At 28.9% G+C, this 26,494-nt stretch overlaps 1 protein-coding gene across 1 annotated transcript in view; it reads left to right on the top strand.

Moving 5' to 3' along the window:
• Window positions 1-26,210, top strand: part of LOC142330689 (uncharacterized) — a 541,635-nt gene extending 515,425 nt beyond the window's left edge. Inside the window, exon 3 of the mRNA XM_075376135.1 lies at window positions 25,981-26,210. Coding sequence (XP_075232250.1) covers window positions 25,981-26,210 — 230 coding nt within the window. The remainder of the gene's footprint in view (window positions 1-25,980) is intronic.
• Window positions 26,211-26,494: the final 284 nt, after the last annotated feature.

Below are 26,494 nucleotides of genomic sequence, written 5' to 3'. Positions count from 1 at the left end.
ATATGTACAAATTACACGGCTGTGCACGTATATACGCGTGTGGGCGTAAGTACTGTATAAGCTATATTGTAGGCAATAGCGATTAAAAAAAAGTGTAATAGCAATAATATCTTTATATTGACTGTTACTTATTTTTTTATGTACGAATTTTCTTTTATTATAAATCTTTAGAATACAAGATTTACTTGATGTTTTTTTGTCTTTGTTTCTCTTCTATCCTCGTTTATATCGAGATTTTTTGTTTTTGTATTTTATTGGTTCATTATTTTTATAATAAAACGTAATATTTGATTTATTAACAGCTATTCAAATTCTCTTTTATTTATTTTTTATTATATCTAAATTTTCAACAAATATGATATATGTAGAATGTTTCACGAAGTTCTTCCAGAAATTTCATAACCTATTTTACTCGTGAAAATAATGGAAAAAATTCGTATAAACATATTCCTGAATTGCTTTGTTTACGAGTTACGACTAGTGAAAGATTTTGCTCGGATTTTAGCTCGGTGAAATGAAGTCGTACTGAAATTTTTAGGACGTTAATTAAAAGGTAGAATTAGTGATTTCTTATAGGTTTTAAACTGAAAATCGAATAAACAGGTTCCAGAACCGTATCTTTAGTAGTTTTTGAGATGTCTCGGGTGAGCAATAAATTTTGGTAAAAAACCCTTTTTTTATATTTGACAAATAATAACTTTAAATGGGTAATAAGCACATAAAGCATTTTTAAAAAAAATTGTAGAGAATATAATTCTGAACAAAATGGTGATATAAGTTGAATTAAACTATGAAACGTTAGAAAATTTCGAATTTTATTTAGAAACAGTACACTAAACCAAAGTACATTACACGAACCAGTTTGTAATAAATGTTTAAAGATGAGAATGCCATTTTCAACATATTTCATGGTACGCTTCTGTACTGCTTTTATTGCTATCATATGCCTTTAATATGTCTAGAAACCACTACTAATTTCTTGTTATAATCCCACTTCTTTTCATTTACTTGTCCTGCGCAAATATTGCATCTATCATATCTGATTCCCATCTGTTCCCCTTCCAAACCCTCTCCCTTTTCCTTCTGATGCGGTTTTCCAATGCCCTTTAAACAGCTTTACCATGTCTGAAGCAGGGTAATACCTCTATAATTAGTACAAAAAATTTTGTCTCCTATTTATATGGTTGAAATAATTTTTTAATTTAAATCAATGGTTTTTATTTTAAAAAATTAAAAATTTTCAATAATTTCACGGTAATAATATAACTTACTCAACGGAACGGAAGGCAAGATTGTAGGAGGATAGGTACATTTGAATGAAGTATACGCGCTACTGGTAGATGTTGGGTGATGCTAATGAACCCAACAATAGACGATTTCGTCTATTGGTGAACTCGTCATCGCAAATCAGCTGATTTCGAAGTCGTGAATTTTAAGGTTCAAATCCTAGTAAAGGCTTATATGTACCAGTATACGTTTATAAGGATTTGAATACTAAATCTTGGACACCGGTGTTCTATAGTGGTTTGGTTTCAATTAACTACACGTCTCAGGAATGGTCGACCTGAGACTGGACAAGATTAAACTTCATTTACATTCATACATATCATCTTCTGAATACCGTAAGGTATTACCTTACGGTGGTTCCGGAGGCTAAACAGAAAAAGAAAGAAGGGTGATACTAATGATTTTACTAGTAATGCATAAGGATTGAGTGTATTTGTAGAATATGAAATGATAGAACTATGCTCTTTCTAAACGTTATCGCGAATCGGAGATAGATGAGATTAGACTGCTTATCTGCCCTTAGGTTAAAGAAAACTATATTTTTTAATTAGTAATTAACGGTATTTTTTAATATACCGCACAATCATTGACTCTAGCGGAAATTTATAGAAACTTGAAATAATTACTTATTTCTCTTTGTTTTCTTAAATTATGCTTATAATAAAAAAATCTGAAAATATTTCCTCTATTATTTTCCCAGCGAATAGAGTTGAACAGTTGTATTAATGGGGAAAGTATGGTGATCATGTTAAAAATGGTGTATCGGATTTTCTTGACATCTTTACGTTTTAGAGTCCATCTTGTTTATTTATACAAAAAAAAAAATTATGTATGTGTGTTCGTACGAATTAATATATGTGAGTCGTACTGCGTTGGGCTTTTATCTCAGGTCTGACAGATCTGACAGGTCTGACAGACCTCAAATTTGGCTCAAATTTATATTTCATATGGGCCATTCATCATATTATTCTTTTATAAAAATTCGATCAAGTGGGTGGGGGATATTGCAAAAAAAAAACTTTTATTGATATATCAATTTTCTTATAGAAATTTTTGAAAAAAATTAAAACAGATTTATTACTTGCAATGCATAAAGTAATCCAAAAGAAACTTTGTAAAAAAAATCAACCACCTTCATATGATTTTTGTTCTTTCGCTCTATCTCCCTTTGGTTTAAATATTTTTCAAAGATTTTTTGAAAGTTTATATTTCATATATACAGCTATCAAGAAATGTCCAAAATTGTAGACCCCGGACCTAATATGAAGAAAAGATTTTTAATATTTTTTTTTATGTTAGCTTTTACTGAAGAGGTGTTGATTTAGAGAAAACTTTACTTAAGAAAATTTGTTAAATTTAACCTTCATATGAATATTTTTAGAAAAGTCTTTGTTAAAATTTATTCCCCATATCTCTAAAATATATATATGTATATATTTTCTGTTTTTTATTTATTTTTTTGGTTTTTTATTAGTAATTTTTCTTTATAATTAAATTACTTATGTGTTTGTGTACGTATTTTAGTTTTGTTATAAGTGTGAATTTTTAATTTTATTTTTATTTTATAACATTTTGTTAAGAACATTAAAAAATTTGGTTACAAAATTTTTTTTAATAGTGTTAGCACATTTTTTTTGTAATTTTATTATACAAATATGAAATTACTTTATTATAATTTTTTTTATTAAAAAATAAACAGACATCAAGACCATGTGCTGTGATGCACGAATATAGAATTAAAATATTCTCAATGTCCCTACCAATGTTGTGTATTATATAATTATAATTATATTAAGTCTGAAAGGTTTAAGACGAGATATCTCGATTTTTGATGATTTTATTAACGGTGCTACATATCTTGTGCCGAATTTCAAATTGCCAACCTGCCTTCCAGAAGACTGCATAACATCATCTAACCTGATACATACCTATAGAATATCATGATTCCCATTTTCCCTACCTACCCGCCGGAAAGCAAAAATATATTTTTTTTTTTTGCCAATTTCAGACCGATTTTTTCTGTCTAAACAATTTTACTACAATGTTACAGTACTAAATTGTCTAAACAATGGTACTACCACAAAAAGCAGTTGCATCGATTGCAAGAAATTTTATTTCAGTCGGATTAATAAGACAAAAGTTATGCTCGAACAAACATTTAAAAAAATCCGGGTCGAATACATAATCTCCTTTTTCGAAGTTGGTTAATAATAAAAATTAGATGCTTACTGTTTGAATTGCAAAAAACGTTACGAGAAAAAAAAAAAGATTTTGTAATGAAAATATTGTGTGAGGTATTATATGACTTGATCGGCGAAGCCGGGAAAGTCATGTAATATTTTCCCGGCTATCCCAGAAAATACAAAATATTTATATGACTTTTCCGGCTACACCGGTCATATCATGAAATAGTTTTCAAGTTTTTTATCATGCTAATTTTATAACATTTAAAATTATTATATCAATAATTAAAATTGCCCTATTTGAAAATCTATAGTACAGAAAATCTTATATTATCGAGGAAAATGTCGAATCGATCTATTTATCTGCAGAGACTTTGAAAAGGTTAATAGGATAGATTAATTTGAAAAGGTTAATAGGATTAATAGGATAAAGGTTAATAGGATTAATTTGAAAAGGTTAATAGGATAGAAGTCTTGTAAACAGCTCACAGTTATTTGAGAGACATGAAGAATTATTCAATATATCACGTGTTTACCATTACATTGTCCGTTTAAGAAAAATGAGTTATAGTTTTAAACGTTCAAACACTTCACAAAAGATTAAATTTGCCTGACACGGATGAATTCCTACGTGCAATAATACCTTTTGGTTCTGTAATACATTTCTATATACCGGAAGTGTGAGACTTTTTTTTTGTCCTTCCTTCTCTTCAGGATACGGATAAAGCTAAACAGTAAAGGAAAATGATTAACCAGCTCTGGACGACCAGTTATACAGCATTTAATATCATTATTTTATCCTATCATCAGCATTTTTTGTTATTATAAAAAATAGTAATTTTTTAGTGAATTCTACCAAATGGTTTAATTTTTATAAAACAATTCGTTTAATTGTGTTATATAAACCCAAACCCACGAGTATTATAGGATTTTTATTATGTCAGACTAAGGTGGTTTCTATTTAAAGGAGTATTTTATCAAATAAAACTCTAGATACAGTTTTTTTCCTAACAACTTATCTTCTGAATGTTATTTTAACCACGTATTGTAAAACTTTAACTCTTGCTTTGCATTGGCAATGTTTGTAGCTATTGGATGTTAATTCATCAAAATAAACCTTAAGAGTTAACTGCTTAAATATAAATATTTAAGATATTTTTATAAATATTTATTTAAAAAACTATAAAATAAACCATTTAATCTTTTTTAAGTAAATAATAGAACATTTAAAAATAAATCATATTGTTCTAAATAATAAGTTAAAGTAGCGTGCCATTTAAAGTTTAAATGAAAAACCACTTAACTAAATTGTGTATATATGTATTTATATATAATAGGGCTTTATACATAAGTAGGACGTCGTTTATATATTTTTATATATTTTATAGCGTTTTATCGAGATAAACTAATGTCAAACTGTACTAGATAACATTTAGTTATGAGTTTGGTGGCTTTAATAATAATTGCTGTAGGGGTTTAGAAAAATAAATTGAGTATAGAACATAAAATGCTGAACGTGTATTTCATTATATACTCGTATGTAGAATTGAATAATAGTTAAAATATGACATTTTTCTTAAAATTCTTTAGTCAAAAATACATCAATTGTTTTATGTTTCAGCTTTTAGGGTAAAATAAACCGATATTTTATATTACATTTTTATTTGCAATTGTTGATTAAATAAAATAATAAAATATAAATAAAACATAAATGTAGAGTTTTTGTTAAGTTAAAATGTTTTTTTAAAGGAATGATATATTTTTTTAAATTAAAATAAATGTCTGTATAAACGATTTGTCTTTCTTTAAAAATTGAAAATAATTTTATAAACTTGACAAAAATAATTTAAAAGAAAATTGTCCATCTGAATAGGAAATCAGTAATTTTCAATTTTGCCTGAATATGGCAAAAATCACAAGTCCCTGTACTTTTTTTCTAATGTGTAATGGTTTCTGAATTTTTATCTTGATTTCATCCATTTACTATTGCCTCAACAGTGTCAAATTATTCCTTTTCCTTCTACAATCATTATATATCCAAAATAAGGTAACAATTTAATTTTAAATTATTTTATCCCCTGAAAACATTTATACTAATAGTTCGTTGTATTAACCTATATTAAATTTTTATTATCTTTTCTCATCAGTCTGATGCTTAATAAATGTCTTCATAATTAGAATATTATGTTTTTATTTTTATTTAACTTAAGTAATTTCGTTTCATTAATCAGATAAATTTGTTGTTAAAATGTTAAAATGAACTACCAAAAGTTATCCAGTTGACTACATTTTAAAACACTTTTAGCCCGAACCTTATAGGAAGGACATTTATTAGCAGCCCACGGTGTTTTTATTATCAAACGATCAGCCCCGCGTGTTTAAATTTGATTCTCGCAAAGTAAGGCGCTCAGCCCTGTGTATATCATATCGGTACACATGACTTAAACTGTTTTTCTAAGCATGAGCCTTTTTAGCTTCAAATGTAAATTGAAATAGCATAGTGTCTGAAATTCACTGGAGCTGTGGATTGAGTCACAAGGCAGGATTGAGTCAAAAATTGTTTGAATGTTGGCAGCACTACATTGTTTTTAAAATCATCTGATTTTGCCTAGTGTAATCGTGTTATTTTCTTATATAGTCTTTTTTCTTTGTTATTGTAGTCTTAATCTCAACTTATCTTGTTAACACCAAGTAGGCCACTCTTTATTCTTCTTTTTTTTCATTTTTTAAACACCCCCAAGGCAACCGGTCTCCGCCGATTAGAAATAACTCGGTTGCCTCAGGGTGCCCTGGTAGCAGCCCACCTTCCTTACCTTCGCCTAATCCTCAAGCTACCTAACCGGGTCCCGCCTGGATCTCAAGGTTGCCCCGACTCGCTTTTCTGGGCACCCAAGACGCCTCTTCTCAGGAGGGCTACCTGTCCCCGTTCCAATCCTATTAGGATCCAGGCGTGCGTTAGGCGTGCCCTTCCCCTTACTCGCACCCTCTCACACCGCAAGTAAGCCATTCTTGACATAACCAAATCTAATCTAATGTCAAAGTGTTTGATCAAGCGTTAAATATGTTAGGGCTGTTGAGGGTTACGTATAGATTCCTGATTTTTGTAAATTATTTTTAACATAATCAAACCTAACTTAATGTCAAAATGTTGTATCAATGGTTAAATAATATAATGATTTACATGGGCCGCTGTAAAAAAATAAACAAAAACATACTCATGGCTCACTTATATCTTATTGACTCACATTTTAAAAAAAGGCGTGAAAATAAGAATTTATTTGTTATTTGTACTAATATACTTATAGGCTAATAGACTAACAAGTCATGCTAAAGTATCCCTTGGGCTGGGAGTAAATTTACCACCTTTTTTTGTTGGGTTATACGGTGTATCAATTCAATACACATGGGGCTGAGCTCTTAATTCACCATGTAACAAATTGTTACATATGGAGCTGAAAGTATTAAGCTAACTAGAATTTAATTTTGGCTAGAAAAGTAAACAAAATGTTTTTTTAATACGTCTTATTAATTCCCTAAAAAATGACTTATTTATTGTTATTGCCCAGTTTGAATTTATATTTTAACTATTTTTTTTTTATCAATCATTTTTTTTAAATAACTTTTTTTTTATTTAGAAGTCTTTTTTTTAATTAAAGAAAATAATTATGGTATGTCACTGTAAGTAATCTTATCACAACGAGAAGAAAGCATTATTTGAAAATAACACAGTAACCCTAAAAAATTTGTAAATAATGGGGTGTCAAGAGTAAAGTATTCGGAAAAAATTACATTAAATATATTACACTGTAACTATTACACTGATCATAAGACAACACTAATGATTTTCTCATGGAAATTCATCTCCATTAAGCAAAGTAGCGAAACATTTACACTTCCAATTTTTTTTTTAATATCACTTCATCCGTAAATTTATAATGGTTATTTTTTACTGTTTTTACGAGGATAATAATAATTACTATTATCTTTTCTGCTAAAATCACCATAATTACTGCTTACCTTAGCTTCATTCTTGTATCACTTGTTGATGCGTTTCGGAACCATTCCATTGTCAAATGTAATTGTACTAGTACTTTTAAATTTCAATTAATCTTTATATAGCGTTTAGTCAACGCCTCTCCCTATATTTGACGTCATGGGTTATATGGCCTTCATCTTGTTTTTGTTTGTTATTAATGGTTATTCTCGTCTTTTAATTTCATTTATCTGTTTCCTGTTTTCAATAAATTGAGGTTCTTAAAAAGGACATCTATTTGATTGTTGATCTGTTACTTTTTAATTTAAAGATTTCTAAATTTTCTAAAATATTCATTTTTTTTCAACACATTTGTGAATTAATATCATTGATTCTTCCATTTTCATTAATGTCCTTATTTTATGAAATGCGTTGATAATTAGAAACTTGTTTTTGATTTTTAAACGACCTCATATGTTCATTATATTTTTATTTTATTTTCTTCCCGTTTGTCCAGAGTATGTTCCATTGCGCGTAAATTTTATTTTCTTTGTACCATTACTGTTGTATGTATATTCTTCTTCTATATCACTATTTTAAATCTTGTTTAGTGTATTATTTGTATTTATAGTCATTTTTTATATTGTATGCATAAAGAATTGTTTAATTAGGCAAATTTATTTTCCTGCAAATGTTAATTTATTCCTTTTAAAGGTTTATTTATCGTATTTTCTTTTAATTTAATTTTTTATTTTTATTGTTATTCACTTTTCTGATCATTTCTTATTTATGTTATTTTCTGCTATTTAAAAAATAGTGTAACTCTTTTATAAATGCTGGTTTCTTTAATGGTAATTTATGTACTCTATCTATCATATTCTAAAAGTCGCCAATCTATGCTTCACTGAACGATTCGAATCGTCAGCTATGATGTTATCTGTAAAGGTTTTTTGTGTATGTCTCAAAACTAGATATTGTTATTTTTGTTTATTGGTAAGTCTAAAAAATTAATAGTTTCGTCTTTCTCTTTTTCCATCGTATATTTTATGTTATGGTGGAATTTGTTTATTTCATTCAAAACCTTTCTTCATTATTATTTATTATTTTTTAATTATTAATATTGTTTAATGTTATTTTTTATTACTATAATCATTTTCTGGCCAGAGCTTATAGTATTGTTTTACTTTCCTGGCGTCATAGCTTTAAGGTAAACTGCAAGAAGGAAAGTATGGTAATCAGTCAAAAAATGGGATATGGGTGTTTTTTTATTTGTCGACGTTTCTTGATCTAGGGATACACTGATTTTTAAGAAATTCTGTACTGACTCGTATGTATAGGGTAATTTGTTAGTAAAATTTTTGAGTAAATTTTCTCAAAATTTTGTAAACATAATCCCACTTTATATTATGCTTAGTACGTACGTGCGTGCATCTTACTATTTTTTTATTTTTTATTTTTTTATTTTTTTTTATTTAAAGAATGCCCCAAAATTCCCCCTTCTGCAAAAAATGAAGAAAAATTTCTTTTATTTATTTATTTTATGTTTTAAACGATTTTTTAATGTTTGTAGTGGTAGGCAAGTGACCCAAATTAATACTTTCGGAACAATACCGTGGGTAGAGAAACCGATAAAAGTAAAAATTTCGATTCTTTTTTTTTATTAAAAAAAAATATTTTTTTTTATTAATTTAATTTAATAATTTTATTAAAAGATTAAGTAATAAACTTTTAGTAATAAAATTTCTTTTTAATTCACCCCCACCACCAAAAAATTAACCTTAGAGTACTTTTTATTGATTGTAATTTTTTCATTGGAATTTGTTTTAGTTTCTTCCATTTAACATAGTAAACGTAAAAAAATCAAAAACGTTTTTTGGAAGGTGATGTTGGAGGTGAATGGAGAAGCATAAAAAATACCGATTTTTAAATAATTTTTTAGTTTAAACATATATATATATATATATATATATATATATTGATAATTTTATAATAAAACTTCATCATAAATTATCCCCGTCCAAAAAATACTCTACATTTTTTCCTGATCATTTTTCCACTATATAAGAATAAACAACCAATAACAGTAAAGTACTACAACAAAGTTGTAGTCCTTTTTTAAGTGGCATAACTTTACTGTTGTTTCTTTCAGTTTTTGTTTTCAAATAGCAAAATAAAAAATTAATTTCCTTTAAATATGCTTCACTTTATGTTGAATACTAAGTTTAAAGAAAAAAAATGATAATGAATTCAGTATTTACATGAACGTATCGATTTTCGCTTAATTTGCTTTAATATTTAAACTATTCTTTAGTAAAAGACTGTAAAATAAAAGTTTTTATTACCAAAATTTCAAGTTTATAAAGAAAACGAAAAAAATAAATTAAATTTTAGTTATATTATAACTTAGTAAAACTTTTCAAATAATGGTCAGTTTTATGTTGATGACATGTAACACAGTAAAACATCTGTACATTATATCAGTGTTCCAATAAAATTATTACATTCTTTTATATCTTAAGTGTAAGTGACACATTTTTCTCGAGTAAAAAAAAACCCCAAAAAAAAGAAGGAACTAACGTAAGAGTTTGGCGTTAGAAGAAAAGATACTCGGAAGGGGGTTGTAGGGAAGATGATCAGTGGAAGTGGTCGTTTATTTTCTATGCCACCCTCAACAACATTGCCATCTTCCTTCGTCTTCTCCAGTACCTTTATTTCTCAAGACATAGTCTACTATATATGCTTCTCTATTTTCTTTCATCATACCATGTACTTTACTTTTTCTACTTACCAAGATCTTTTTCGTTCAAAGATAAGTTTTGTTAAAACACTTCTGTACACATCACCGTGTTTTAAGCTCCTAGACTAAATGAATACAAATAATGTAAAAATGTATTTCACGTTGTTGAAATCAAAAATGAATTTTATTTTTTGTTGAAGAGCAAACAGTGTGTAATTGAGATATTTATGTAAAAATAATAAACTAAAAACCATGACAGTTTTTATAAACTTTCTAACACACACACACACACACACACACACACACACACACACACACACACACACACACACATATATATATATATATATATATATATATATATATACACACACACACACACACAGACACACACAGGGTATATTGTTTGTTTTGAAGTGAATGAATGAATTGAATTGAATGTTTTATATTGTTTTAATTGGTAGATCATTTTTATAATTTTTTTCAAAAATAATTTTTAACTTTTGAATATATAATTAGTTACAAAGTTTTTTCTATTTGTATGACAAATGCTAATACCAACTGAAAAATAGATCTTACAGATTTGAAAGAATCTCATTTTAAAAATTACACATTCAAATTTAAAATGATAAAATCGATTTTGGATAATACTCTGGATTAGCCACGTATGATATTGCTCTCTAAAGTAACCCGCATCGAGTATTTCTTCTTATTTAGAAGATAAATAAATTAAAAAAGAGGAAAACGTTTAAGAGTGACAAATATTTGCTTTATTCCAACCTTCTGTTTTGAGAATTCACGCTAATCTTGTAGGCTCATTTAAAGGTATTGGTCTATCGCTAGCCGGTAAAGGAAGTGCATAGCACCCTCCAATAATTAGGGTTCCACCAGGCGCATTACTCTTTGATCGATAGGGCACTAGCATCGAAAAGCCTTCAGTGGTTGGACTGAAGGTCTTTCATGGAAAAATCGAAAGACGAGGCCTTTCAAGGGAAAAAGAGGCTAGGTATTGCGTTTTCCCTTTCTTTTCTTAAAAAGTAAGGGAATAAGATAAAATACCTTGCTAGTCTCTCAAGGATAGCCCAAGTAATAATATTTAAAATTGATCTTTAAGAATCGGAACGCAATCCACAATTCCATCCATACACAAAACAAATATATATAAAACCTCCATTAAATAAATAAACATTCGGCCGACAATAAAATAAAACCCAATAGGAAAGGTCTAGTGGTGAACTCGTTATCGCAAATTCGATTTCGAAGTCGAGAGTTCTAAGATTCAAATCCTAGTAAAGGCAGTTACTTTTACACGTATTTTAATACTACATCGTGGATACCGTTGTTCTTTGGTGGTTGAGTTTCAATTAATCACATATCTCAAGAATTGTGGACCTGAGACTGTACAAGACTATACTTACATAGACTTCACTTTCATTCATACATATTATTATCAATCATCATCTGTAGTAATACCTTACACGTGGTTTTGGAGGCTACACAGAAAAAAAGAGAGATAGAAAAAAATAGTAGCAAGGCACTGATGTCCAGACTTTGCGATGAATCTGATATGTACGATTATATCTGTCTTTTACCTTGTATTCCATTCCGTTACATCTAAACGGTGTTTCAGTAACGACAGGTATTTTAAACTATGTACCATTGAAAACTACAAGATTCTAAGCTCCCACATTTGATGTTTATCTTAGTGAGACTTAGATGTTATTAGAAATGCCATGTTAAACGTAAGAACAACATTTATTTATTGAAAAAACCATTACAAAAATGGGTGAGTGACTAAGCCCTATTTATTTGAGAATAACACTGGTGTTATTGTTACGGTGAATTCTTTTCATTGTCGAGCGATGATCGAAAATTCTTTTTTATCGTAATTGGAAGACATGGGTTTTAAAGAACATTGCGTGTACGTGAAACGGCTTTTATCGCAAAACAAATTTTTAAGTCGTGTAATCTCTCGTTTTGGAGATCAAAACTGGTCATCAAAGTCGTGCGATAAAACAGCTTGCGATTATCTTTTATGAAGTTATTTGAAGAATAGCATAATTGCATAATAGCATAATACTTCACAGGCACTTCTAGAATTCAAAGCAAAATTCGCCGCTGTATTGAAAAAAAATGACTGGAATATGAATGTATACTTAAAAATTTTATTAAAAGGGTGGACACCTGCTGACGAAGATGTGGTTGGTCATTTGCCTGTTATTATTCTATATTTAACCTCCTAATTTTCTGTTATTGAACTGTATATTATAATAAAAATATTAAATATTGTTAATACAAATATGAGTTTTTTCGTAATTAAAATATCTATTCTTATTCGGGTACCTCAAAGAAATGAAGTTGCAGTTACAAGAAATTATGTAGTGACGAAGACATGGTTGGTCATTTGCCTGATATTATTCTATATTTAACCTCCTAATTTTCTGTTATTGAACTGTATATTATAATAAAAATATTAAATATTGTTAATACAAAAATGAGTTTATTCGTAATTAAAATATCGATTCTTATTCGGGTACCTCAAAGAAATGAAGTTGCAGTTACAAGAAATTATGTAGTGATGAAGACATGGTTGGTCATTTGCCTGATATTATTCTATATTTAACCTCCTACTTTTCTGTTATTGAACTTTATATTATAATAAAAATATTAAATATTGTTTATACAAAAATGAGTTTTTTTCGTAATTAAAATATCGATTCTTATTTGGGTACCTTAAAGAAATGATGTTGCAGTTACAAGAAATTATGTAGTTGCTCCTTTCAAAATGATGCCACTAACTGATTAGATATCACACACATAGAGCATATTAGATATTGTGTCAGTTCTCTATTTTCCTTCACGGTTTCGTATCTTGGCAACCGATGCTATTCCACATTATTATTATTAGCTGAGAGAGTAAGCAACACCTGATATTGCTCCCATGACATTTCAAAATTTGACGGATGTGAGCTCAGACCTTTAAGGGACGCCTGAATACTAATGTATTAACTTTATTCGGAGATGCGAATTGCAAATTTTTAAGATTTATTTAACGTCGTTGTGTTAACCTCAGAAGAGATTGAATGTACTGGGCATTAAATATTAAGAATTCATCTGGAACCATTTGGTGTCAACGTATTGAAAATTTTCGGATTTCTGATTTATTCTGTTCTGTCCGTTATTTATGACCAATATCTTTTATTATTTTTCTTCTTCTGTTGTTCAAAATATCAGTTTTGTATGGAATCGACTTAAAAACACTCTGTATGAACTGGGATTATCATATAAAATCAAACGTCCATAGCTTTTTTATATTTTTTTTTTTTATGAAGACTATACGAATGAGTTTATTTTGGAGATGTGTTTGTATAACAATTAAATGAGTTTAACATTTGATTGTAAAATGAATTATTATGAGTATTGTGTCGGAAGAAGGCTGTTATTAATTAATTCATGGTCTTACTCAGCTCATCAACCGAACGATTCATCTTCAACAATCATCAATATGGCAAAATGAAAATAGTGAGAGGTATTAGGACATCAATGAAAGATATAACCATAATTGTTTTTTTAAGGAAAAAATTTTTTTTTCTTAGTTCACTAATTAACCTGCATACACACTGAAGAATTCTCGTAAAACTTTCTTCTTTCATTCGTTAGCCACCCTGTTAATCGTTCAATTTTTTCCATAATTTTTTTTCCGTCATAGGCATATCCTATACATTTTTTACATGTATATCTATTTCTTCGTATTTAAATGATCAACCGCAAAACTGTTTCGGTAAACCCGCTTCAGTACAAATACATAAAAATCGTTAACTAGAGGGTAACAACTGTGTCACTGGCACGTATCAGTAAGGTTGACAGTTATAATAGTAATTGGATCAATGAATTAATTCCTACAGAGTTCCCTCATTTATTCGGTTAACAGTTGCTCACCAGGGAACTATTCGCTTCCCACTGGAACACTATAAAGCGGAAGGTGTATTCTACTTATTCCCTCATACTATCAATTAAATAAACTATATAAATGTATGGTACATCAATCGTCGTGCACATAAATACATCATGTTTAAATAGTGACATTGACATATACTACCTGTGATATTGTCTATTGATGTACAGTAGTAGGGGAATTTCATCTAGCATCAGATATTATTATTTCTACCAGTTATTAATATTAATATTTATTGTTATCATTTCATGTAAATTGTTACTTGGTTAGGAGATATATTATAGTGCTTTCTCAAATTTGTTACACTAAAAGATAACAGTTTTAACACACAAGTTTATAATCTCAACATAGATAGCCTCACACTTCTATGATATTATGTATAATAGATAGAACATGTAACGGTTTATACTGTATTCTCTCCTATAAGTTATTGTTTTCTAAGAAGGTATTCATTATATATATATATATATATATATAATTAATTTACTAAAAATTATTTAAAATTTTACCAAGTGATATTTGATATAAAGTAAATATGAGACGATTGTGTTTACTTAGGGTAAGACTGTTAGTACTGCCAATTTTAATGTCAGATTATTTATTTATAATGGTTTTTTTAAATATATATACTAGCGTATCCGGCGAGCGAAGTGACCACGACCGTCTACCAGACGAGGTTCCGGTCTGGCTAGATTGGATCCCCGTGGCTCAAATCGGAGCAGGCGAGCTCCGAGCCGATCCTAGGGCTGAGAGCTTCACATTGCCGCCTAGCCAGAATCTCCACAGTGTTCTTTACCCTCATGAATATGAGAATAATACTAATAAATAATAAAAGTATTGAGGCTTTATATAAATCTGAAAAAGGAAGTTAACTATAAATTACGAAATTTTAATAATAATAATTATAATAACATTAATATTATATAACATATATTGTATATTAATAATATATAATATTTAGCATGTCAATACATCATATCATAGGATTGCAAAAGAATGGCCCACGAAAACAACTTGTAACAGCGGCAAGTAGTAGTGATTTCATTTCCAAAGGTAAACAAACAAACCACTTTAGCATTCATTTATGTTAAGCACTGCTTACAAGTAATATTCCTCTTAACAAACTTACAAATCTACCTTCAAAGATTGTTTGCGAAAATATTACTTGAATCAAAATATACCAAAGGAATCAACATTGCGTAAAAATTGTATACCAACAATTTACCTGCATATTCTGGAAGAAATACGAAATGAATTCAAGTATTTGGATTTCAGCAAACGAAACTACCGACACTTGTGACCATTACATTGCGAATTTAATTGTCGGTGCACTAAAACTAGAGCCTTCTTCTTCCTATTTGGTGGTCTGCAGACACTTTAAAAAGACAAATAATTCTACGATCACCAGATTCGTGAATGAAGGTAATGAAAAAATATTTCCTGAATCTTCTGAAGATGAAAGACATTTTATACTTCTCTCAGATGCTACTCTGTTTATGATCAAGGCAGCCAAAGCTCTCCAAGTATTTTATTCAAATTTGATTTATGTGACGTGCTTTGCTCACGGAGTACATCGACTCGCTGAAGAAATAAACGTTTGGGGATGTAAATAAACTGGTTTCATCAACGAAGAAAATGTTTCTTAAGGCACCTGCTCACAATAAGGCTTATAAAGAAAAACTGCCAAATGTGCCTTTACTTCCCGAACCAGTAGTAACTCGATGTGGAACGTGTATTGAAGCTGTGCTGTTTTACAATGAACATTTCGAGGCAGGTGTAGTAAACGACTTCGATAGTGCAGAGGATATGGCAGTTTGTCAGTCCAAGGAAGCATTTAACGATTCTGTTATAAACAAAAACGTAGCTGTATTTAGCACTTATTTTTCCTACAAACCTGCAAGTATTAAAAGGCATGAAACTGAAGGTTTGGCGTTGGCTGAATCTATTTAGTTAATGAATAAAATCCGCTAAATGAATTCCGCATTGCCAGAGGTATTCTCGTTTAATCTTAAAGAAAAATTTAAAAACATTTTGAACAACAACCCAGGCTTTGAACCTCTGTGCCAAATTGATAGTTTTATTAATGGGGCGGGTGAACTTTTGCCAGAAACAATAAAGTGCTAACATAGCTCCCAAATTTAAATACTGCTCAGTTTCCTCAGTGGATGTGGAGCGATCCTTTTCCATTTATATAAATATTTTGACTGATTGAAGACTACATACTAATACCGAACATTTGGAACAGTACCTGATTTTTTACGTTTACAAAAATAACAAAATGTTAAATAATTATCGAATTTATCGATTCTACTACTTACTATGCTGATTTTGAAATAAAAATACTAAAATTTAATATATTTTTTATTGTTTAAAGTTGCATATTTTGACGCTTTTTCGTATTAGAAATGCATTTTTAAACATTTTTCTTGCATATTTGCATGCATATTTCAAGCTTTTTATGTTGCAAATAATCCGGTCTCTACTGATCATTCTTACGTTTGATCCAAAACATCGTTCATTCATTAACTAGAATTTAGTCGAAAATACTAATGCAGTAATAAGAAAAATATTATATATATATATATATATATATATATGTATTATTTATAGATTATAGAAAGGTAATCATGTTAATAAACAACTTTTGGCAGATTTCTTTTATAAAATGTATTAAGATATAATTAAAAGGTAGTACAGTCGTTAAATATTTGAATAGTACACCATTATTTTATTATTTATTTTTTAATTAAATTTTACATTCGACTTAAATAAAGTATGATTTTTTTTACATTTTATATTTGTTGTGTTTTTGCTTTTAATAATAAACTGGAAAAGTTACTTATTATCGTAATTTTATGGTATCGGAAGTTCCTTGGCCTCCCATTAACTCGACTAAGTTTAACTTTACAGCAGTAATATGAACTTTGAAGTTAAGACTAGTCATTTATAAGTTCAATTAATTTTTGCTGCTTAATTTTAGGGGTAGTATTATTTAATTAGTAACAACCTTTTAAGAAAAATTAAATTATTTTACTGAAGAACCATGCTTTATTTTACTTTGCTTCTCCTATTTTCTGTTGTCGTTGTCGTCTTTCTTCTTCCCATTCATTTCCCCCTCTTTATTTTATTTATTCTTCTTTTTCTCCTTTTAACTGTTGTTCTTATTTTTTGTTGCTGTTATTACAGAATGAAATTAATGTAAAACACTTTAAAATCTGCTTTAAACCAACACCCTCTCTTTATCCTTTCATCTTATGATCACAATCCCCTCTTTCTTCGCTTTCTCTCTTTTTATATGCTTTTTATCCCCTTCTCTTTTATTACTTCTTTACCGACGGTACGCGAAAAGCATCTGCATGAAGTGAAAACAACACTTAAGATAAACGTTTTACATTTAACTTTACTTAACTTTTAGGGCGTCGACCGTCGTTCGTCGCTCTTTCATTTACAACAAGAAAATGAGAAATACATAACTTAAGCTTACTTACTGGAAGAATAAAATTTATTTAACAAAAACAATTATTTAAAAACTTTAATACTAAATACCAAAAGACTTGGGCTCATGCAGTTCTGTAGTATTTACATTTGTTTTTGATATTCAAATGTTTTTTTTTTCCGGTCGTTTTTAATAATTGTAACGCTACCATAGGTTTTCTCTATCTCCAGTAAACTTTTTAATCTAAATAAGTGTTTGTATCACAATAGAAAAATATCAAACTATTATTATTTTTATTTAATAATTTTAATATATCATATATTAAATCAATAATTTCCAAATATTTTATAACTGATGTCCTTTAAAAAGAAAATCAGTATAAAGTTATTACTTGTAAAAAAAATTTTGACCAAAACAAGAAAAAGTTGTAAATCAAAAATTAATAATACTATTTTATCATTAAAATAATGGTTACTAATAAGTAATTAATAGTATTACAAATTTGGTCGCAAATCATAATCTTGTATATTTTATTTTGTATTCAGTCTTTTGACTGGTTTGATGCAGCACTCCAAGATTCCCTATTTAGTGCTAGTCGTTTCATTTCACTATACCCTCATATCCTACATCCCTAACAATTTTTACATATTCCAAACGTGGCCTGCCTACACAATTTTTCCCTTCTACCTATCCTTCCAATATTAAAGCGACTATTCCAGGATGCCTTAGTATGTGGCCTATAAGTCTGTCTCTTCTTTTAACTATATTTTTCCAAATGCTTCTTTCTTCATCTATTTGCCGCAATACCTCTTCATTTGTCACTTTATCCATCCATCTGATTTTTAACATTCTCCTATAGCACCACATTTCAAAAGCTTCTAATCTTTTCTTCTCAGATACTCCGATCGTCCAAGTTTCACTTCCATATAAAGCGACACTCCAAACATACACTTTCGAAAATCTTTTCCTGACATTTAAATTAATTTTTGATGTAAACAAATTATATTTCTTACTGAAGGCTCGTTTAGCTTGTGCTATTCGGCATTTTATATCGCTCCTGCTTCGTCCATCTTTAGTAATTCTACTTCCTAATCTTGAAATATAAATATTAATGTCCGTTAAATAAAAATATAATCTAAAAACCGGTAAATACAAAAATATTTAAAGAGGATAAATTTGTATTAATTGCATTTATATCGATAACTTTTAAAAAACAATTTTTAAAAAATACAAACAATAGACTTCAAAAAATAATAGTACTAAAATGTTACAAATAATTATATTTTTATTTTTCAACTAAAGTAAAAGTATTTACAACAAATAAATATTTCTGAAGTCGATGCCAGCGAAATTAAACATAAAGTTACGTAAAGTTAGTAAAATCATATTGTAAACTTTTATATTTATATAATATATATACTCGTATAATTCTTGTTTAATCTATCGAAATAGAATAATTAAAAAATTTCTCAACAATAAAAAAATCTAATAATAATAAATTAATTTTGTTGCTACGGAAACATTGTTAATAAATTATCATTTATCTAATAGGAGTTATAGATGTCACATGTAGAACTTCTTTTGTCTTTGGAATGAATTTTAAGTTGATTTTACAAAGGGTACCTCCACTCCGATCCTGTTATTATGCCAAAAACATAACACAAACAAGTTAGGTTTTCAAAGACGGGTGAGGACTTTTCACGCTTTATAAAAATGATCTTTTTACGAAGTGCACGCATAGGCTCGTGTTAACTCATATTTCTGTTGCAGGTAGATCAATCACGTTTTCACTTCCGATATGGGGTCGTATAGATGAGTGGGGGTTTCGTAGATCATTTTAAGCGTGCATTTTAGTAGGGAAGGAAGGGTAAGAAACAAGGTACGAAGACGCAATACATGACTTTGTATCGCAAGATACATATCGCGCTTCGCCCGTCTTCTACACTTAGAATAACACATTCCACTACGCAAAGATATTCCAAGTTAAAATTACACTACAGGATCGCGAGACGGGAGAGTATCGTATATACTTTACACTTATAAGGTGGGATACAGTAACACACAAGTAGGAACTGACACGTAGGGACTCTCCTGTCAAATGCATTAGATAGCAAGTGTGTATTAGCAGGAAGGAGTGGACGTATCCCTTAAAGTAATATTAATTTGTTTTGTTTCAAGAAATAAAAACCAGTAATCATAAAAAATATTTAAAGAAATAATAAAATTATTAATTTAATTGCATTTATAACGATAACGTTTAAAATAAAATAATTTATAAAAAATAAAAATAAAAAGACTTCTCAACATATAGTACTAAACAGTCACAAATAATTATATTTTAAACTAAAGTAAAAATATATACAACAAATAACTCTTTTCGAAGTTTGTGCTAGATAACACAAATTAAACATTAAGTTACGTAAAATTAGTACCTCTACCGATCGCTAGGCGGCTAAACGGGATTCCTACATATAAATGGATCTCAAGAATTTACAAGAGAGAGCGTCTCACGATCAAACCTTATCTTCAGTTCTCTAAGGCATATATATCTACTTGGCGATAAAATATGTACCTAAGCATCTATAAAGTATATCATATTTTTATATGTCACGTTTTATTGTTGATAAATTTTTGTATTCTCATTTTATTGCAGTAAACCTTCTCTTAACAATTTTGCATTGTTTCAAGTAGGGTTTGTAGTATACATATCACAGGTCTTTTTTTTAACTTGTGTTGGCTGGCACCGATTTCAAAAATAGTTATTTGTGGTAAATACTTATATTTTACCTAATAAATAAAAATATAAATATTTGTAACTTTTATTAAAGTACTATTATTTTCTGACGCCGGTTTTCGTTTTATTTTTTTTTTAATTATTCTATTTCATAATTATTAGTGGTACCTAGTAAATCTATAGTATCTATAATTAAAATATTGGTATACCTACTAAACGCGCTGCTCAAGTGGGACAGCAACGTTTAAAGGAAAGTTGCCAAGAAATGAATGCCCGTTTATTGAAAATTATAAAAAGAAATGCTATGAATATTTCCGCAGAAACTTCTCAACGAGAATGTAGACCGCTTACATATGAGAACGTACAACAGTCTTCTGATTTGGGCCCAAATATGTTATTAAATAGACCGTATGATGAGTAAGTTCTAATAGAAGTGATGAGGTTGCGTAATCTATTCAATTTATAGATTTCATTATTGCTAGTAGACATCCGAACATGGCTACTACATCCGTACATTGGTACGGGCGAGTACCCGGTTAAAAAAAGTATTATAATAAATAATATTATTTATTGCTAAATTATAGTATTTAATTCGCATCATACAGTTGATGTCGGTTAGGAGGTGGTTGTATGACTATTTAATACTGCAGAATTAGAATTTATTATTCCATAATATTTATATTATAATTTGGTAATAAAAACAAAACACTTTTTCACAATTTTATGCAAATATTAAATGTAGGTTTAATTATATTTATATGAAGGTTAGAGAGGAAACTAGCCAAGAAAAAAAAAGGAATGATTGTTTAAGGAAGAAAAATAGAGAAAGAAATGTCATGAATATTTCTACGGAGGCTAAACAATGATAATATAAATTCTTATTTAATATCCTAGTCATACTGGAAACAGAGCAACACTGTACTGGTGCGAGCGATCAGCGTTTGTCGAGACGTTTTTGGTATTTTTCCTAAAATTATCGTTGTTTGGTTAAAATTTATATGATACCATTCCGAAAGTATACTCTTTCCATTAAAATAAAATTATCAAAATCGGTTTACTGACGTCGGAGATATTGCGTAACATATTAACAAAAAGAGTACAGTCGAATTGATAACTTCCTCCTTTTTTAAAGTCGGCTAAAAAAAGCAGCTATTTCTCACTGACTTCTTTATTCTTTTCGTTCACTGTTCCATGAGTTTTCTAAAATATTTTTTTTGAAAAACTTCATGGTAAATGGTTTACGAAACACTGGTAAGTATTTCATATGGTAATACCTAAGCCGATATGAACAAAAAGCAATTTATATTTTAACATTGATTAGAGGTAATGATTTTTGTGTATTTTTCCCCGTCACCCCTGGGCCGGATGTTTGCAATTAAGTATAACACAGCCCAGGGAAGTTTCCATATACTCAAACAGGCCTCCCTGCCTACCGGCTATATCCGGCATGACAGGTAGGCCCGCCGGTTGGATCTTTCCTCCGAGCTCGCCTCTAACTCCCAGAGAAAGGAAACCAGACCCGACTATGTAGTTCCTGGGCCCCACCTTAGAATCCAGGACTTGATCTTTACGCCAGTGCCTCTAACGGGAACACCCCGGAAGGGGTAGCTTCTCCAGGACTCGGTCTTTTTCAGCGCGGGGATGTTGGAAATTTTTGTGGATTATTTACAAAAATATTAACTTTTTCGAATTATTACAGTACTAAAAAAAGTCAACAGAAGTGTATATTTCTTGCTTATTAAATTTCCCCCAAAAAATTGTTTCTATGGTTTTCCCTGAATATATTTCCATATATAAAGAAAACGCAAGAAGTCTGACAATTAAAAATAAAACATATAACGCTATTGTTAGTTATCTATTACTCTTATTATGTAAAATAATATTCATAAGGTTGCAAAGGTTTGTATTTCGGTTGTACAATAGTGTACATCAATCGGTATAGAAAAATCTGTAAATGTAATAATATTTGTATATATACTTAAATAAATACATCCGGAGAAATACTTGTATTGTTTTGGTTTTAGTGAATTCTAAGGTGAGAAACGTCAACTTTTGCCAAAAAACCAGTAAGTGACTTTTTTGACTGATCAACTTACTTTTCTATTTTAGGTAGATTTCATAAGAAAGCTACCTATTGTAATGGGTACCATTCGACTTCCGGAAAATTTCGACATATCTTTGCGTTTCACATCCTCCAGACCCCAAAACCACTGTCAGTTCAAAAGTTTATATATATATATATATATATATATTTCACTTTCTTGTGGACACGATAACTGCCGTAATTTTGCGTAATCTTGTACCATTTTCAAATTGATACATAAAATATAACGACCCAAAATCGCAGTCAAGTTTGTTAATGGGAAAAATCAGACCTTGGGGAGGATCTTTGTCAAAAAAACAGAATGTCGTTATAACTTTCTTATTAAGTAAAATATCGAAATCGTTTAAAGCCCCTACTAGGATAATGGCCTAAAAATTATATAAGTAAATTTGTTTTATATTACCAACCATTGGATCAGGGAGTTGAAAAAATGGGGTTTCAAAGACAAAAAAATCATACCTCCCTTAATAAGCACAGTATTGAATCGGTTTAAAGTTGTTGTTAGTCCTTTAAACATTACCTAAAACTTTTGCCTGAAACAATTTTTGATATGACCAACCCTTACGGCAAGGGATGACCAAAATCTTGCTGAAATTGTAAGAAGATGGGGCTTGTCGTATGCTAAACAAGAGAAACTTTTTTCACATGCAACCATTGTTGTATTGAGTAAATTTGAAATTTTTCTTAACTTTAAGGTGGAAATCTTTTTTACCCTCTATTTAACACCGGTGAAATTTACCTCCGCCTTCCAGCGTGCCGAAAGGTATTTTTTATATAATTACGTATATCACCGGAAAATTGAAACATATACGAGTATATTTATATGTTTATATACTACTTTTATTTATATATCGTGTATATGTTTTTTTTAAATAATTGCAAACATAATATTTGTTTTTATAAATAAAAGAAAAAGGTTCAAAACAGAGCAGATTGTTCTTTTACAAGGAATTATAGCAATAAATTTAGACCTAACTTTCTCGAGTAAGCCAAAACTAAATATATAAACAAGCTGAATAAATGAATTTTATTAAAATTTATTCAAGAATAAATACATTTTAAAATAAGAAAAACATTTTTAACAAAGAATAAAATTTCACATTGAAATAAAAGGAGTCAAAACGTTAAGCTAAAAATAAAAAGAAGACCTTTTTGTAATTCAGTGATGTTTTATACTACTGTATAATCAGAGCAATATATTTTAGTACCAATAAAATGTTAAAATTTCTAAATAAATCGGTTATATTAAATAATTGATTTATTTTCTCTAATACAGTTTAATTAATTTAGATTTTATCTTGAAACAAAGTTAATTTACTTGTAAAAGTAAATGATATGGACTTAATAATAAGTAACAATGGGGTAATAGAAACCTGTATAAATTTTTGCATGAGTTTTGGTTTCTGAGAACTATGAAAAAATATTCTGAATAGAAATAAAAGAGTGGAAGTATTAAAATTTATTCTAATAATTTATATTTCATGTTTTTAAAAAATAACTTGAGAATGTTTTTAACAGTGATTTATATCTTCCAGCTATTATAATAATAATTGTAATATATAGTTAATATATATTTATATATATATATGTGGCCCAGTAAGAAGAACTAAATCCGTCCTTTAACGAGACGGAAATCATGACAAACATTGAATGAAGCTTAATAAGAAAAATCCATGGTGTAAAGGTAACAGAGCGTAGATCCAGACTAAGGAAGTTTCTAGCGTAAATCTAATAAGGAAGTTTGCTATGATTTAGAAACAGCAATAAGGAAAATATGGTTAAATCTCTTGAGGTATATGATCAGGATAGATCCACAGATTACTGTAAATGAAATCCAATTACCTGAAAAGATTAAAAAAGACCACCAAAGATAGCCTTAAAAAAAAGATGAAATGTTTCTATACAAATAACTTCCGAAGAATAATTTATAATATAAAAGTTCTTGTGGCAGAATAAAGAAGAGTAATATAATCAACAAATGAGCAAAAACGAAGCGATAGTTAAAAAAATAAGAAACGCAAGGAAGTAAAGGAAAATATCTAATAAGAAATGATATTTGCGTTGTCCTAAGTTGGCCTGTTTGAATAAAAATAATGATTTATAATGACATTTTTTTAAATTTTATTATTTACAAGATTTATCAGAAAATTCTAATTTTAGGTATTCTGTTCAATGCTATGAAAATTGTCATGATTTCAAATTTAAAAAAAAAAATAGACTTATAAAAGTGTAATTTTAATAATTTTTTTTTATGTTAATACATTTTTTTGGGTATATAAATAAAATTATAATTATAATTTTTAGTGTCAACAGACAATTTTCTCACAGTTATATAACAATTACCTTTTATATTTCTTAAAAATATTTAAGCTAAATACGATTCATTAATTTTCATGAAATTATTAAATTATCCATTTCTATTTTATACAGTTAATTTTTTTGTATAGTTTTTTAACACATAAAAGAAAATTAAAAATAAAGCTTTTAAGACCAACCCGGTAAATTCATCATCATATATCACCTGATTTTGAAGTCGAAGTTCTCAGGTTGAAATCTTAATAAACTTATCCAAGAAAACTTTTATTTGAATTTCAATACTAGATAGTGAGTGGCTAACTGTGTTTTTTTCTTTTTAGAACAATAATTTTATTATTATTATTATTATTATTATTATTATTAAACCGCTTTGTTGCTTTTCCTTTAATATTTGGAATTATTTTCAAGGACAACTCTAAAAAAAATTTTTTTCGGCGGGGGGCTGGGGGTGAAACGTAGTATGGAAAAATATTGTTCCCTTTATATATTTTAGAAAATTTATTCAAAATAATAATAATAGAGACATTTCTAAGTAACAGAGTAAATATTTCTTGTCTTGAAATTTATTTGGGACTATGACACAAATCGTCCGATAGTGGAACCGTTGTCTACGGGCATGATCTTCCTGACAAAGATGGCAGAAAAAGTCCAGGGATGTATAATTCCCTCTCAGTCTTTTGGGTAGGCCCCAAGCCCAAAGGTCGACGAAAAAACGTAGGACTTCGATGGGTGCGAGCGTGAGGCCAGCAATAGTATTATCACAGCTTCCATGTAAAGCTATGATAATACCGGAAGCCGTAAGGTGAGTACGGCATCTCATGTTGTAAAGAGGAAGGGGTTTTTTTTGGACAGAAATGCAAAGGAGTGTCCCGCAGTGTTACAAGGAACGAGATCGTATGATACTACACGTTTCCTTCCATGGATGAAAAAATAGGCTGCTAAACGTACAGGAGTTATTTGTTGTGTTGAATTTTCTACCAATCAAGACAGTTATAAACATTTAACCCGTTTATCCATTGTTTCGAAAGATATTTTAGTTGCATTTAAAAATATAAACCCATTGAAATTGAAGATTTAAATTTAAAGTTAATTATGTTATTTTATTAAAACAAAAAAGTTGTATAAGTTTAAAAATTAATTATTTGTAGTTTGTTTATTTAATTATTCTGATGATTGATTTTTTCATAAGATCTTTAAAAAGTTTTCTCAAAGTTTATTAACTAACAAATTTTCTTTATTTCTTTTATTTTTACAGTTGAAGTGAAAAGAGATCACTGTAACAAGACTGTGGACATATATGAAGATGTATCCAGTCCTGAGGTGACACCTGAGAATATTGGAAGACCAATGACATGTTGGTATAGATTTCGTAGTTTTAGAGGTACACCGCGGGATTGGATATTAAGGATACGGTTTAAAAAATTCAAAGTTGGAACTTTAGTCAACGCTACATATTGTCATAACGGATATATGCAGGTAAGATAATAATAATTTTATTTTTGTAAAATGAAAGCTTAAAATAGAATTTTTAGAAGATAAAAGATGTATTCATAAATCTTTTTCTCCGTCTCTTGAAAAAATAACATTTTTTATGCATTTTCTCACTATTTTATCGTAAAATCAAAATCGAATTTATTTTATCGTAAAAACAAAAATAAAATAGTATAATATAAAGAAGAGGTGGTATAATTTTCATAAGAAATATTTTTTTAAGCTTTAAACTAGTTTCAAACGTTTATATCCACATTTTTTCTCCTAAAGCATCTATT

This window comes from Lycorma delicatula, chromosome 9 (genome assembly GCF_047948215.1).
Source record: "Lycorma delicatula isolate Av1 chromosome 9, ASM4794821v1, whole genome shotgun sequence".
In the NCBI taxonomy this organism is placed as follows: domain Eukaryota; kingdom Metazoa; phylum Arthropoda; class Insecta; order Hemiptera; family Fulgoridae; genus Lycorma; species Lycorma delicatula.
Note: the sequence above shows the minus strand (reverse complement) of the source record. Positions and strands in the feature narration are given on the sequence as shown.